At 66.6% G+C, this 13,299-nt stretch overlaps 2 protein-coding genes across 3 annotated transcripts; both read left to right on the top strand.

Moving 5' to 3' along the window:
- The first annotated feature begins 37 nt into the window (after nucleotides 1–37).
- ANKRD24 (ankyrin repeat domain 24) lies at nucleotides 38–8,830 on the top strand. 2 transcript variants are annotated; one of them, XM_087769287.1, is made up of 19 exons: nucleotides 38–1,218; nucleotides 2,310–2,440; nucleotides 2,529–2,617; nucleotides 2,945–3,009; nucleotides 3,258–3,315; nucleotides 3,396–3,466; nucleotides 3,710–3,816; nucleotides 3,903–4,090; nucleotides 4,684–4,712; nucleotides 4,870–4,962; nucleotides 5,498–5,620; nucleotides 5,738–5,782; nucleotides 5,902–6,000; nucleotides 6,077–6,149; nucleotides 6,271–6,392; nucleotides 6,472–7,722; nucleotides 8,038–8,175; nucleotides 8,269–8,334; nucleotides 8,541–8,830. In XM_087769287.1, the coding sequence occupies exons 1-19, from the start codon at nucleotides 1,150–1,152 to the stop codon at nucleotides 8,616–8,618; spliced, it is 2,895 nt and encodes a 964-aa protein (XP_087625413.1). In that variant the 5' UTR covers nucleotides 38–1,149; the 3' UTR covers nucleotides 8,619–8,830. The 2 variants fall into 2 exon arrangements, with proteins under 2 accessions (XP_087625413.1, XP_087625414.1); XM_087769288.1 differs by having other exon boundaries at nucleotides 5,516–5,620; nucleotides 8,541–8,674.
- A 276-nt stretch (nucleotides 8,831–9,106) lies between these two features.
- On the top strand, nucleotides 9,107–12,195 carry EBI3 (Epstein-Barr virus induced 3). Its single transcript, XM_087769289.1, has 7 exons — nucleotides 9,107–9,235; nucleotides 9,906–10,028; nucleotides 10,587–10,811; nucleotides 10,905–11,022; nucleotides 11,135–11,307; nucleotides 11,618–11,781; nucleotides 11,919–12,195. Exons 2-7 carry the CDS (start codon nucleotides 9,944–9,946, stop codon nucleotides 12,069–12,071), a joined length of 918 nt encoding a protein of 305 aa, XP_087625415.1. The 5' UTR covers nucleotides 9,107–9,235; nucleotides 9,906–9,943; the 3' UTR covers nucleotides 12,072–12,195.
- Nucleotides 12,196–13,299: the final 1,104 nt, after the last annotated feature.

Raw genomic sequence — 13,299 nt, 5'->3', positions numbered from 1 at the left:
GGATCTTCCCCAGGATGTCCCCAGTGACACAGGGGCATGGGGATCTGTCCTGGGACGTGGGGTGGCTGCTCACACCATGGGGACAGCAGCCCCATGCAGGTCAGCACTGCCACCCTGGCCGGTGGGGTCGAGCTCCCAGTGCACCCGAGGGTGCTCCCAAGGCCACTCTTGGAAGTGGGGCAGAGCAAAGGAAAAAAAGGCAGCACCAGGGAGAGGGAAGCGGGTCCCAGGTCCCCTCCCTGTCCCCTCCCTGGGGACGGCTGCCAGCTTTCCAGCTGCCACAGGGAGTGGAGCCAGCATATCGATGCTCCTCAATTATTCAGCACCAGCCTGGCACAGTGCCGCAGGCTCTTCCCACCCTCCACACTGGGCAGAGGGTGACAGTGCTGTCCCCAGTGCCCATGGCGGCACTGGGCAGACGTGTGCATTGGGGACACATGGCTGGGGACACATGGACACAGGCTGAAGGCGCCTACATGGAGTCTGTGGGCCTGCCCTGCTCAGGGTGCTCTGTGCCTCAGTTTCCCCACACTGCCCTGGATATTTCTGTGAGCGGGGAGGGGTGCTGTCCTGCCGTCCCCGGGGCTTTTCCAGGGACCCTTTGAATTTTGGGGTTTCCCTCCTTGAGGGGAGTTTGCTGGACCCCTGAGATGCAGGCAGGGGGTCCTGCCCCTCCCTTGGCCCCAGGGCTGTGGTGGGAGGTAAGTCTGTGCCCCCCAGGGCAAGGCAAGGGGTCCCACGTCCCCCTCCTCGGGGAGCAGGACCTGGGTGGCAGGAGGACACTCATCCCCTTGGTTTGGGGGTGCATTCCTGCATCACCTTGGGCACGGGGTGGGAAAGCTGCCCCCCCCCCCCCTTCCCAACCCCTCCCACTTTAACTGGGACCAGCCTGGGTGCTGGTCCCTGACTGGGACCGTGGTACCTGCTCCGGGGTGGCAGGGATGCAGGGATGCCTGGAGCTCTGGATGCTGAGGAGGGAGGGAAGGAGGGAAAGAAGGAGGGACGGAGGGATGGAGGGAGGCGGATCCTGGCTCCCACTGCGGCAAGACCCGGCCCTCGCCCGGGCAGCGATGCCAGACCGAGCTGGGGTCTGGGGTCCCCAGCCTGGAGCCCCAGCCTGCCCTCGCCCAGGCGGGGGGCAGGGGATGCATGGCTGCCCGCTGCCTCCTCCTCAACACCATGAAGCAGATCTGCCTCTGTGCCGCTGCCTCCTTTGCGGTACGTCCCTGTCCTCCATCTCCGGTCCCCTTTGGTCCCATCCTCCAGGGTAAGCCATGTCCCTCCCACCCCACCTGGACCCCCTCCATCCCCATCCCTGTCCCGGGGCTCCGCTGCGTCCTCTCCAACCTGCTTTGTCCTTGCATGACAAGCAGTGGGAGGGGGGAACGGGCACCACCCTCCCAGTTTGCCCAGTAACCCTGGGAGACTGGTTTATTCCCCAGAGAGGGTCCCCTGGCCCCGCGGGGCTGGAGGGGCTGGCAGGGGCACCAAGCGGGTGCAGCGGCATGGCCCCATGCCTGGCAGTGGGCACCAGGCTAGCGAGGGGCGGGATGCAAGCAGCTCCCGAAAGGTGACATCCATTTCCTGCTGCCGTGACCGCAGCGAGCTCTGGTTTGTCGTCACGGGCTGCAGGGTGAACCCAGGGCTTCCCGTGCTGGTCCTGTCCTGCTGTGGGTCCCTCCCTCAGGATGGGGACGTGCAGGACCACTGGGTCAGCAAGCCCCCATCCAGTCCCAATCTTGCGCAGGATTGTGCCCCGTGTATCCCCGGGGACATGCTCTCGCTGCCAGCTGTGCTCACGCTGACTTTGTCCCTTCCTTGTCGGGGAGCACAGCAGGGCTGGGAACAGGCTCAGTGGGGAGACCTGGGCAGGGATGGGGCTCAGGCACCTCGTGGGTGCTGGCTGTATTTAGCATTGGGGTCACTGGGGTGGCAGGGGCAAACCCTGGGGCAGGGGCAACCGGGCAGTGTCGGCTCACTCCCAAATCCTAGCTGGTCACAGCCTGGCCCATCGACAGCTAAACTGGGGCAGCTCTGTAAATCTCCTGGTCTGTGAGCTGCAGACTGGGTGGGGGCTGAAGGGGATCCTCATCCCAGTCAGCTGTCCCAGCTAAACCCTCCACACCTGGGGGCCAGACACCACAGCACCCAGGAAAGGGGTTGGCCCAGAGATGGCCACGCCAAGGGGATAGGGATGGGTGGAAGACAGCAGGGATGGGGATGAGGACAGGCACCCGAGCCCAGCCCAGCACCCTGCCCGTCTCTGGGGACGGCACACCCATCACAGCCTCCTCTTGGCTTCATTGCAGAGCCAGGACTGGACTAAGAATGATGAGAAACTCCTGCAAGCTGTGGACTACAACGATGCCGGGAGGGTGACATCTCTTCTCGTCCGCAAGGGCCTGGTCCCCACCAAGCTGGACTCGGAGGGCAAATCTGCGTAAGTGCTGACCCACGTCCCCAGGACACCGGGGACGCAGGGCTGGGGGCCAGGGCTGTGAGTCCGACAGCCCCCGGTCTCGCTGCAGGTTCCACCTGGCCGCCATGCGGGGGAACGTGGACTGCCTGGAAGCCATGCTGGCTCATGGTGTGGATGCCATGACGAAGGACAGCTCAGGTGAGGGCATGGCCACCACGTGCCCCCGGCTGATGCCATGGACCGGCCGGGGCCACCAACACTCCCTGGTTGTTCCCACCCTGCCGCGGGTGTTGAGGCTGAGGGGACAGAGGTGACGGCCACACCTGTGGGGGCTGTAAATTGTCCCAGCTTCCTACAGGGACTCAACCACTGACCGATGGTGCTCCTGGGGATGTCCCATTCCCATTCAGCCCCAGTCCAGCAGATCCTCCTGTGTGCCCATCCATCCGTCTGTCACCCAACCGGTCCCCTCTGCCACAGACCCATTGTCTGTTCTCTGACCCGTCTGTCTGTCCCTCTCCCCAGGTTACACTGCCCTGCACCTGGCATCCAAGCATGGCCATCCACAGTGCGTCAGCAAGCTGTTGCAGGTACTGGGACTGGGAGCACAGTGCTGCGAGGGAGGGAGGGTGCTGTGCCAGCCAAGTGTCCTCTCTGTCCTTGAACTCCCTTCCCTCACCAGTGGTGTTGGTTGGCATGGTGGTTCCCGGCTCTGCCTGGTGCTGTGTGGTGCTGCCTGGCACCTGCTCAGTCCTCCACCATGCCAAGGAGCCACGTCCACTCCAGCAGTCTGTCTGTCTGTCCCCTGTCCTCCTGTAACCCAGGCTCTCTCCCTCAGGCTTCCTGCCCTGTGGACGTGGCCGACGGCAGTGGCCGAACAGCGCTGCACCACGCAGGTGAGTGGGGACAGTGCCAGCCCAGCCCTGCTCACGTCCCCGTGGGAGGCACAGTGCTCAGCCTCTGTCCTTCTCCCCAGCGGTCAGCGGCTGCATCTCATGCTTGGAGATCCTCTGTGATTTCAAGGCTCCCTTGAACATCAAGGACAAGGTGAGATCCCTCTGCTCCTTGCCCCGCCACGCTGTGCAGAGCAGCAAGGGGCCAGGCTGGCGCTGCCTCTGAAATGCAGCAGCTTCTGGGGTGGAACGCAGCAGCGGGCAGTACCTGGGGTCCCTGGGGTGAAAACACACCATGAAGTGGGACGTGGAAATCCGGGAGATGACGGGAGTGGGGTGCCCCATGGGGAGATCTGAGCCTCGTCTGCGCAGCCTCACCCAACCTGACCCTGCCCAGGATGGCTCCACGCCGCTGATCCTTGCTGCCAAGATGAGCCACTCAGAGCTGTGCCGGTACCTGCTGCACCGCGGTGCGGCTGTCAACAGCCGGGACCTGCAGGGGAGGTGAGTCTGTACTGGTGGGGACTGGGGGCGGACGGGGAGACAGAGGGAATGGCCCCCCTCACCTCTCCTCTCCCCACTCTGCTCAGGACAGCCTTGATGCTGGCCTGCGAGAACGGCAGCGTGGAGACGGTGGAGGTGCTCGTCAGCGCCGGTGCCCGGGTGGCCGTGGTGGACTCCACAGGTCACGATGCTGCGCACTACAGCCTGGCCACGGGCAACGCTCTCATCCAGCACTTCCTGCAAGAGGCTGCTCAGCGCCGGTCCTGGGCCAGCGGTAAGGCAGCCGCGCCGCCCTGGTGCTCCTTGTCCACAGGGCAGGGACCCACGAGGGTGTTGTCACCCTGCAGGGTGCTTTGGGGCAGGGCTGTCTAACCCGTGGCTGGAAGAGGCCGAGCAAGGTTGGGGGGACGTGCCCCCTTTGCCCACGCGCTGTGGGTGCCTTCGCCTATGCTGTCACCAACCGAGGGCTGGGAGGTGGTGCTGAGCCTCGGTTGCCCATCTCAGTGTCTGAACACGTTGCACGCACATGTTCACACGTGTTTGCAAGCATGGGGGTGTAAATGCACGTGTGTATCAGCAAGCGTGTTTGTACACGTCTGTGTGGGCGTGTCTCCCCATGTCTGCACACGTGTGTGCATCCCTGCAATTACACATCCACGTATATCCCATATTTGTCTGTCTGCGTGTCTACGCACACGTGCCCCCCTGCGTACACATGTGTGTGTGTGTGTGTGCCCCCTGAGTGCCCACCCCTGTACGAGCACATTCAGAGGTTCCCCTGCAGCCGCGTGGGCTCTGCCTGCTGTGCCCACCCCTACGATCTCCTAAACTTCCCCAATTTCTCTTTCCTTCTGCTCTGCCCCGCAGAAGAGGAGTCGACTGAGCAGACGTCCCAGGTAAGGGCCTGCCTGGCTGCCCACCTCTTACCGGGGCTGGCCCCAGCCCCTGCGTGGGGGTCGGCAGGAGCCCTGGGGATCTCCAAGGTGGCGACGGGTCAGGAAGGAGGGAGGCCACTTTAGATGTGATGTCCCTTCTGCCCTGGTGTCTCCGCAGACGTCTTCGCCCAGCCAGTCGTCCGTCAGGGAGAAGAACAGCACCCCAAGGAAGAGGAAAGCCCCTCTGCCTCCCCTGGGCACCCCCGGCCAGGTGAGGGAGGGGTCCCCCTTAGCTCCACGGCTGCACCCAGCTTGGCAGGCGCAGGGTAGCCGAACTGTGGCCTGCTCAGGCAAACTTCTCCAGCTTTGCCCGCCCCGGGGGCTGTGCAGGGGCCCTCCTCCCTGCAGTGGAGGCAATGCTCAAGGGCTGGCCTGAGCTGCAACAAAGGCTTCGTCCCCACTCCTGGGGTGCATGCAGCACCCCACGCCCTGAGCCCCTGCTGTCGGCAGGGCAGGGGCTATCGGCCCCTTTCTCTCCATGCCACGGGTCCAAAACACCCCTCGCCCAGGGGGCTGTGCTGGTGTTGGGGGGGTCATGTCCTGCCAGAGCCTTCCCTTCCCTCTCCGGTGTCAAAAAGCACCCTGCACACCCTGAAGCGTGGCTCACTGATGGGGGCACGTGGTGGCTGAGAGCCACCACTGAGCCTGGCTGGGCTCAGCCTGCCGCAGCCCCCCTGGTGAGGATGGGCAGGAGGGGGCCGACAGTGGGGAGGGGGCTGGCAGTGCCCGGCACTGAGGCTTGGCAGGTGGCTGCTCATCTGCAGGAGGACCGGGACGCTTACGAGGAGATTGTACGGCTGCGGCAGGAGCGGGCCCAGTTCTTGCAGAAGATCCGGGGCTTGGAGCAGCAGGAGAAGAAGAGACGGGAGGTACCAGCGAGCCACAGAGTCGTGGGGGAGATGCCACCATGTCCCTAGGGAGAAGAGGGGATGGGAGGGATGGAGAAGGCGTTTATCCCTCCCTGTTTTCTCTCTGTGTCCTGCTAGCAGGCAGAGCTGGATGAGGGCTCCCGGCGCTCCATGGAGAAGCAGGTGAGGCTGGCAAAGAGGTCATGGGTGGCCTCAGCTCTCTGAGGGGTCCTGGTGCTGGGGATGCCATCGGCACTCTGGTGGGAGCGAAGGGGACCCCATGCCCGTGTCCTGCTCCACAGATCCAGGAGCTGGAGGAGCGGCTGGCGGAGCGGGATGGTGAGAAGGAGCGGCTGGGCAAGGAGGTGGAGGCTCTCTGGAGCCGCTTGTCCTCGCTGGAGGTAGGTGCAGGTAGCAGCTGGCGGTGCCAGGGGCTGGGGTGCGCGGGGGCTGACGCCTGCCACTCTGCACCCCCAGAATGAGAAGGAGAACACAAGCTATGACATCGAGACACTGCAGGACGAGGAGGGAGACGCACTGGAGTTCCCAGGTAGGGCCCTGCCTGCCTCCCAAGGCCCCTGTGGGGCTGGACATCCCTCGGGGAGGTGGCACCCCGTGGCAGGGAGCGGGGACATGGGTGCGCATGGCACTGGAGTCCCTACATCCCACAGGGGCAGAGCTGCTGCTCTCCAAGAAGACGCTGAGCCCCTCAGCCGAGGAGCTGCTGGCCACGCTGCAGGGGCAGGTGCAGTCCCTCACTGTGCAGAACAAGGAGCTGAGGGAGAAAATACAGGCAAGTCCTCAGCTTGGAAAAGTCTGTCCCTCCCTGCCTCTGGCCCCTGGCCCCTGGTGGCCTCACCGTCTCCTCGCAGGTGCTGGAGAACTACGAGCGGGATGAGAGCAACCCATCCACCCCAGGGGACTTCGTGCCCGCCAGCCTCTACAATGCTCTCCAACGTGAGCTGGAGCAGTTGCGGGCGCAGCGCTTGGAGCCACCGCGGGGCACGGATGCGAGGGACGAGGCTGGTGGGCAGCCGGAGGGGCAGACCGGTGCCTCGGAGCAAACCCCAGAGCAAATTGGGGAGGGGAATGTGGTGCAGCAGCTCGCCGAGGAGCCAGCCTGGACCTGGGGCGAGTGCAAGGCGGCGCTGGGCGAGCTGCAGGTGCCACGCACGCAGACCTCCTCCTCCGCAGCCGAGCGGGAGGCCGGTGCTGAGCTGGCGGAGGCCCGGGCAGCCCTGCGGCAGGCGCAGGCGGCACTGGAGGAGCGGGAGCAGCAGGTGAAGGAGCTGCAGGCCCGTTTGGAGGCTGGTGCGGAGGCCGTGGAGGCGACGGCCTCCCTGGGAGCCTCCCTGGAGGAGGCATCGAGGGAGAAGGAGGCCTTGCTGGAGCGCTGCGGCCGGGCAGAGGCGGAGGCGGAGGCCCTGCGGCAGGAGCTGGAGGCCAAGACGCGGGACTGGCGGGCGGCAGGCGGCCCTGAGCCGGAGGTGCTGGAGCGACGGGTGGCAGAGCTGGTGCGGCAGCACGAGGAGGTGACGGCCCAGCTGGGGCAGCTGCGGGAGACGCTGGGTCGCAGGGAGGCCGAGCTGGGCACCCTGCGGGAGCAGCTGGCCACCCGGCCGGTGGGGCAGCGGGAGCACGAGGAGGCCCTGGCGCGGCTGCGGCAGGTGCAGGCGGAGGCAGAGGGCCGGGTGCCGCGGGAAGAGCATGCCCGCGCCACAGCGGCGCTGGAGGAGCAGGCGCAGGCGCTGCGGGAGCGGGCGGCCCAGCTGGAGGCGGCGGCGGAGGCCAAGGGGCGCGAGGCCGCCCGGCTGGAGGCCGAGCTGGCAGCGGCGGTGCCACGGGGAGAGCACGAGGCGGCGCAAGCGGGGCTGCGGGCCGAGGCGGCGGCGCTGGCCCAGCGGCTGGACGAGCTGTCGCGGCGGCATGAGAAGACGTGCGAGGAGGTGTTCCGGGTGCAGCGGCAGGCGCTCTTCATGAAGAGCGAGCGTCAGGCGGCGGAGGAGCGCCTGGCCGCCACGCAGAAGCAGCTGGCGGAGGCACAGGACGAGGCACGGCGGCTGCGGGAGCTCCATGGCCACGCTGAGGACTCGGCCCGGCTGGTCAGGGACAGGGACAGGAAGGTAGGGGACAGGGAGGAGGTGTTGGGGGGTGGCGAGGGGCTCCTGGGAGGGGAAATGGTGGCCCTGGGCGCTGCTCAGGTGGGCACACGTAAGTGCACACACGGACACATGTGCACCCCTGGTGTTCCCCTTTTTTCCCCCCTTGAGCCGAGACTGAAACTGGGGGCAGAAGGGGTGGGATGGGAAGGTCCCAGCTCTGCCCCTGCCCGGGCATGGGGGCACCCAGGGGTGGCAGCAGGCATGGCCGTGGGTAGACCCCAGGGGAGTCAGGGCTGAGGGGTCTCTGGGTCCCTGTAACCTCCATGCGCTGTGCAGATCACTGAGCTCTCTAAGGAGGTCTTCAGGCTGAAGGAAGCCCTGAATGCCCTCCCTGAGTCCCGGGGACCACCGCAGTCACCCCCCGACGCTGCCACACTCCAGGCCAGGATCCGTGCGCTAGAGGATAAGCTGGCGGTGGGTACCAGGGGGCTTGTGGCCATCCCCTGGTGGGTTTTGGGCGTCCGCAAGCCCCCAGCCCCGTGCTCAAACCCGCTCGCTGTCTTGCAGGAGACCGAAATGCAGCACAGCAAGGTGGTGACACTGTACCGGAGCCACCTGCTCTACGCAGTGCAGGTGAGGTGGGGACGTGGCTGTGGGGGAATTGGGGACACCGGTATGGGGGAGCGGGGCACCAGCCAGCCACACCTTGGTGCCCGCACGCATGTGGGAGGCAGCAAGGGGCTGGATCCAGGGACTGCCAGCCCAGGGGCGCGTGGGCCACGCACAGAGACTCCCTGATGTCCCCTCCGATGTCCCCACCAATGTCCCTTCCACCCCAGGGCCACATGGACGAGGACGTGCAGAGACTCCTGTGCCAGATCCTGAGGATGCAGCGGCTGCAGGAGCAGGGCAGATGAGCCCCTGCCAGCACGGCAGTGCCGCAGGGGTCGGTGGCACAGCCAGTGACACGGCTGGGGGGCCAGGCCCGTGACAGCGCCCTCTGTGCCCCTTTGCTTCTCCGGGCAGCACCCTGTCACTGGCACACGCACCCGCACACCCACCTGGCTGTGCCAGCCCCCCCCATGCCCCACGCACCCCAGCACAGCAGCAATAAAGTATTTATACTCACGCCAATGGGACAGCTCATCTCTGGGGGGGACAAGGGTGGGCACAGGGACACGGGTACGGGGGGCTCTGGGGGAGGCTGGCGGAGCTGGGGATGGTAGGGGATCGGTGCTGTCATCTCCTCCAGCCCCAATGTCCCCAGACGGGAGCGGGTGACCATGAAGGAAGCGGGGTGGTGGCATGGGAAGGGTTGAAACTCTCTTGGCCAGAGCCGAAACTGCTTTCCGGCAGGTCTGGGGCAGGCAGAGGCCCCATGTGCGGGGGATCCCTGTGGAGCCGCGCTGGGCGGCGGGTCCCCACTGGGGACGGCGTTTCCTGCACGAGGAAGTGGGCTGAGGCCGGCCAGGGCTGCGGCTTTCCGCACCAGTGGTGACGGAGCCTCTGGTCCCAGATACCTGGCCCTGCTGCGGTGAGCGTGATGGGGTACAGGGCTCCCCATGGGGCTGGGGGCATAGGGGGATGTCGGGGGCTGGGGGGGGGGGGCGCCATGGGGAGCCCCTTGTCCGTGATACGGGGAAAGTGAGGCATGTCCTGCTGCCGGGGCTGAGCCAGCCTGCGGCCAGGGCGGGCGATGACAAGGGCAGGATCCATCCCTGGGGTTCTGGGCTTGGTCACAGCAGGGAACTCAGCTCAGTCCCCAGGGTGGGTTTTGGGGGGGTCCCTGTGAGGGACAGTCCGTCCCCAGATGCCCTGGGAGGTGGGGGCCATCCGAGTGCGCTGGCCCCTTCCCTGGTCAAGGCCTGGAGTGACCCGGAATCTTGATTCCAGGCATGGGACCACAGGGGTGGCTGCAGGTCCCCATGGGAAACCCAGGTCACACAGGGTGTTTTCACTCCTGCCTCTATCCCCTCCTCCTGCCTGGCAGCAGGATCCGGCCACTGCAGCAAGAAACCATCCCCTGTCCCCAGGGCATGCGGCAAGGCTGGGGGGAAACGGAGGGACGGCACTGTGGGGTGGCCTAGAGATGGGTTTGAACCCCCAGCTTTAGAGTGATGTCCCTGGACCAGCTGGGGACCTGTGGCTGTGGTGTCCCTGCTGTCCCCTGCCCCGGGGTCTGACCGTCCTGCCTGCCCCCACAGGTCCCTGGAACCAGGCAGCTCCGCTGAGTCTCCCTGACATGAAGTGGCTTTGGGTGGTGGCTTTTGTGGCACCTGCCTGCACCGTTCCCTACAACACCACGGCAGGCAGCGCTGGGGATGGAGGTATGGGGGGACAGAGACAATGGGGACAGAGGTATGGGGGCATGCGGGACTGGGGAGGGACTGGGGGGGCTGGGATGGAGGTTGGGGGGAGTGGGATGGGGAGGAGACAGCAGGACTGGGCAGACTGGGAGAGCTGGGGATGGAGATGGAGGGAGCAGGGATGGAGGTATAGGGGCATCGATGGGACTGGGGACACTGAGGGGACCGAGGCCAGAATTACAGGGCGTCTAAGGATAAAGGTGTAGGGACATGGGAGGGATTGGGGACATTGGAGGACTGGTGATGGAGGAGTAGGGACACTGGGCGTCTGGGGACACAAGGGGACCAAGGACAGAGGCACAGGGGCTGGGGGCATTGGAGAGGGAGGGGCAGAGGGGTGCTGGGAACAGAGTTGGGGGGCCCAGGGAGGCACAGACCCTTCCTGACCCCATGTCACCCCCTACCACTCCCTGTCCCTGCCGTGGCGTGTCCCCTTGACCCTCCTGCCGGGGACCACAGCGGGGAGATGGGGGCATCGTGCCGGGGGGTGCAGCCCATGCCCACTGCCCTCTCCCCCAGGCCGCTGCACCCTGCAGCACGGCACCCTGGGCACCGAGGTGCTGCTGCAGTGCCCAGCTGCAGCGGGGGGGCCGGCTGAGTGGCGCCGGGGGGGGACTGTCCTGGGAACGTATCCTGCACCGGGGCTGGCCCTCCCCAACGCCACCCTGGCCCACGAGGGCCACTACAGCTGCCACCACCCTGGCACCGGCGAGACGTGGGCCACTGTCTGCCTGCGGCTGGGCTGTGAGTGACCCTGGCCCCCCCGTAGCCCCCCGCTGCTGGCTGGGGGTCCCCTGGGGAGGACAGCAGCGGGGTGATGACTGTCCCCTGCCCCAGATCCCCCTGCACCACCTGCCGTCGAGTGCTGGGCCATCAGCTACCCGCAGGCAGTGAACTGCTCCTGGGTCCTGGCCCCCGAGCCGCTGCTGGACACTGACTTCGTGGCCACGTACAGGTCAGTGGGGGGCCCTGAGCCCCGGCTGAGCTCCCCCCGGTGCCTGCGTCTCAGGTGGGGCTGCAGGCAGGGCAGCCCACGCCTCGCCCAGCTCCCCGCTCTGCCCTGCCAGGCACGGCTCGTGGGGGGCCACAGAGACGGGCGAGTGCGTCCGCACGGGGCCGCGGAGCTGCTCCTTTGGGGACGTGCAGATGTTCTCCCTCATCCCCTACGTGGTGAACGTGACGGCCGTGAACCCCCTGGGCGCCGCCTCCAGACTCCTGCCCTTCCTCCTGGAGAACATCAGTGAGTGCTACTGGGACCCGCCTGGATGCCCAGGTCCCCGCAGACCCCTCGCACTTAACCCCGCCACCTCCCAAGCAGTGTGCCTGGGTCTAATCCAGCCCAGGGGCTTCCTCTGGGTCTTTCCCCTCCAGTTTGCTCCCCTGCTTGGGATGCGGAAACATCAGGGCAATGATTTGCTGGGTCTCAGACCAGCCTGGATTGCACAGCTCAGTCAATGGGGCCAGTGGACATGGCGTCACTGTCCCCAGAGGCCCCGTGCCGGATCCCCTGGCCAGCACCTCACACCTCCGTTGTCTCCCTGCTTCATTAGTAAAGCCGGACCCCCCTGAGGACCTGCGGGTCTCACCCATCCCCGGGGAGACCAAGAAGCTGCTGCTGGAGTGGAGCCCGCCAGGGTCCTGGCCCTTCCCGGAGTACTTCCCGCTGAAGTATTGCATCCGCTATGCCCGGGAGGAGGGCTCTGTCACCAAAACGGTACTGTCCACCCCCCACTGCATCCCCTACCCTCCCACACCCGGTAAACTGAGGCACAGCTGCAGGCTGCATCCCCGAGCAAGGCTGTGTCCTGGCCCCCCAGCCCATGGGTGCCCCTAACCCCGCTCTACCCCTAGATCGGGCCATACGAGCAGACATCTTACACCCTGACGGGTGTGCGACCCGGGACCCTCCACCACATCCAGGTGGCCGCCAAGGATTTCACAGACTCCGGGGAGCTCAGCGCCTGGAGCCTGCCGGCCTCGGGGACGCCCTGGATGGAGCCATGACAGGCAGAGCAGGGCCGGCGTCCCCTTCCCCACCCTGCTCCTCGCCCTTGTCCCACCGAGGGACCTCACAGGCCCCAGCCGCTCTCTGTCCCCATGTCCCCAGCAGCGTGGAGCCACCAGGACTGGAGGGACCTGCCAGAAGCCGGCAATAAACCAGCCTGAGGCTCTGATCCCGTCCCGCTTTTGTGATGCTCTCCATGAAGCAGCTGCGCTGCCCCTGGGGACGCTCCCTTTGCTGGCTGGGAGGCTGGATGGGGCCAGGCCAGCCCTGGCCATGGGCAGAGGGGAGGACGCAGGCTCCAACCGGCCCCGATCGCCCCAACTGGTCCATATGGCCCGGACTGGTCCCTGTGGAGGGTCCAGACCGGTCACTTTGCCCCCCGCAAGGCCTTGGCTGGTCCCTGTGGCCTCAGCTGGTCCCTGTGACCCCACCATGGCCCAAACTGCCCCCCGCCAGGCCTGCACGGTCCCCGTGGCCCCTCTCCATGGTCTGAGGTGGCCTCCAGGGCCCACACCGACCCCAGACCGGCCTCCAGGGCCCGGCCGCCCCCGCGGCGACCTCCCAGGGCCCGCCCCTCGCCCCCGGAACCGCCTTTCGGGCGGGCTCTTGGCGGCGGCACAGCTCGCTGACGGACGGCAGAAACAGCCAGTAGCAAGCGAGGATCCGCCGGGTATCGGCCCGTTTCACCAATGAGCGGCGGGGAGGGGCGGGGCTGCTTCCCGGAAGTGGCGGGCGGTGAGGCGCAGCGGGGCTGAGCCGCCATGTCGGGGCGGGAGGTTGCTGGGCGGGGGTTCCCGCATCGCTGTGGCGGGGTCTCCAGGCTGAGGGGGATCTTTGGCGCTTCCCAGGCTGGAGGGGTTCCTGATGGCTGACAGGGAGGGGTGGACGGGGCGGTGGGCCCCTGAGAGCCTAGCTGGTTAGCAGGGGCGCGCTGGCTCCTGCTGTGTGGAGCTGATGCCTGAGGCAAGTGGGGCCTGCCTGCCATGGGTCACACTCTGGGGACACACGGGCCCCTGCACAAATACTGTGCCAGGCTGTGATCCTGCTAAGTCCCAAACTCAAAACTCCCCGGGTACGTGCAGCGTGTGGTGCTCGTGGCCCCCTTCAGCGGGCGGTAGGAGCGGCTGTGCTGGCCAGGAGGACGCGGCTGTCGGCGAGGGGAGTTTGCCTGGGAATCATTCAGTTCTAGTCAGCCATTAAAAGGTGACACAGACCAGAAGAAAAGGG

This window comes from Nipponia nippon, unplaced genomic scaffold (genome assembly GCF_047370975.1).
Source record: "Nipponia nippon isolate SJK-2023a ecotype South Korea unplaced genomic scaffold, ASM4737097v1 scaffold_31, whole genome shotgun sequence".
Taxonomy (NCBI): Eukaryota; Metazoa; Chordata; class Aves; order Pelecaniformes; family Threskiornithidae; genus Nipponia; species Nipponia nippon.
This window is presented reverse-complemented; position numbering and strand designations above follow the sequence as displayed.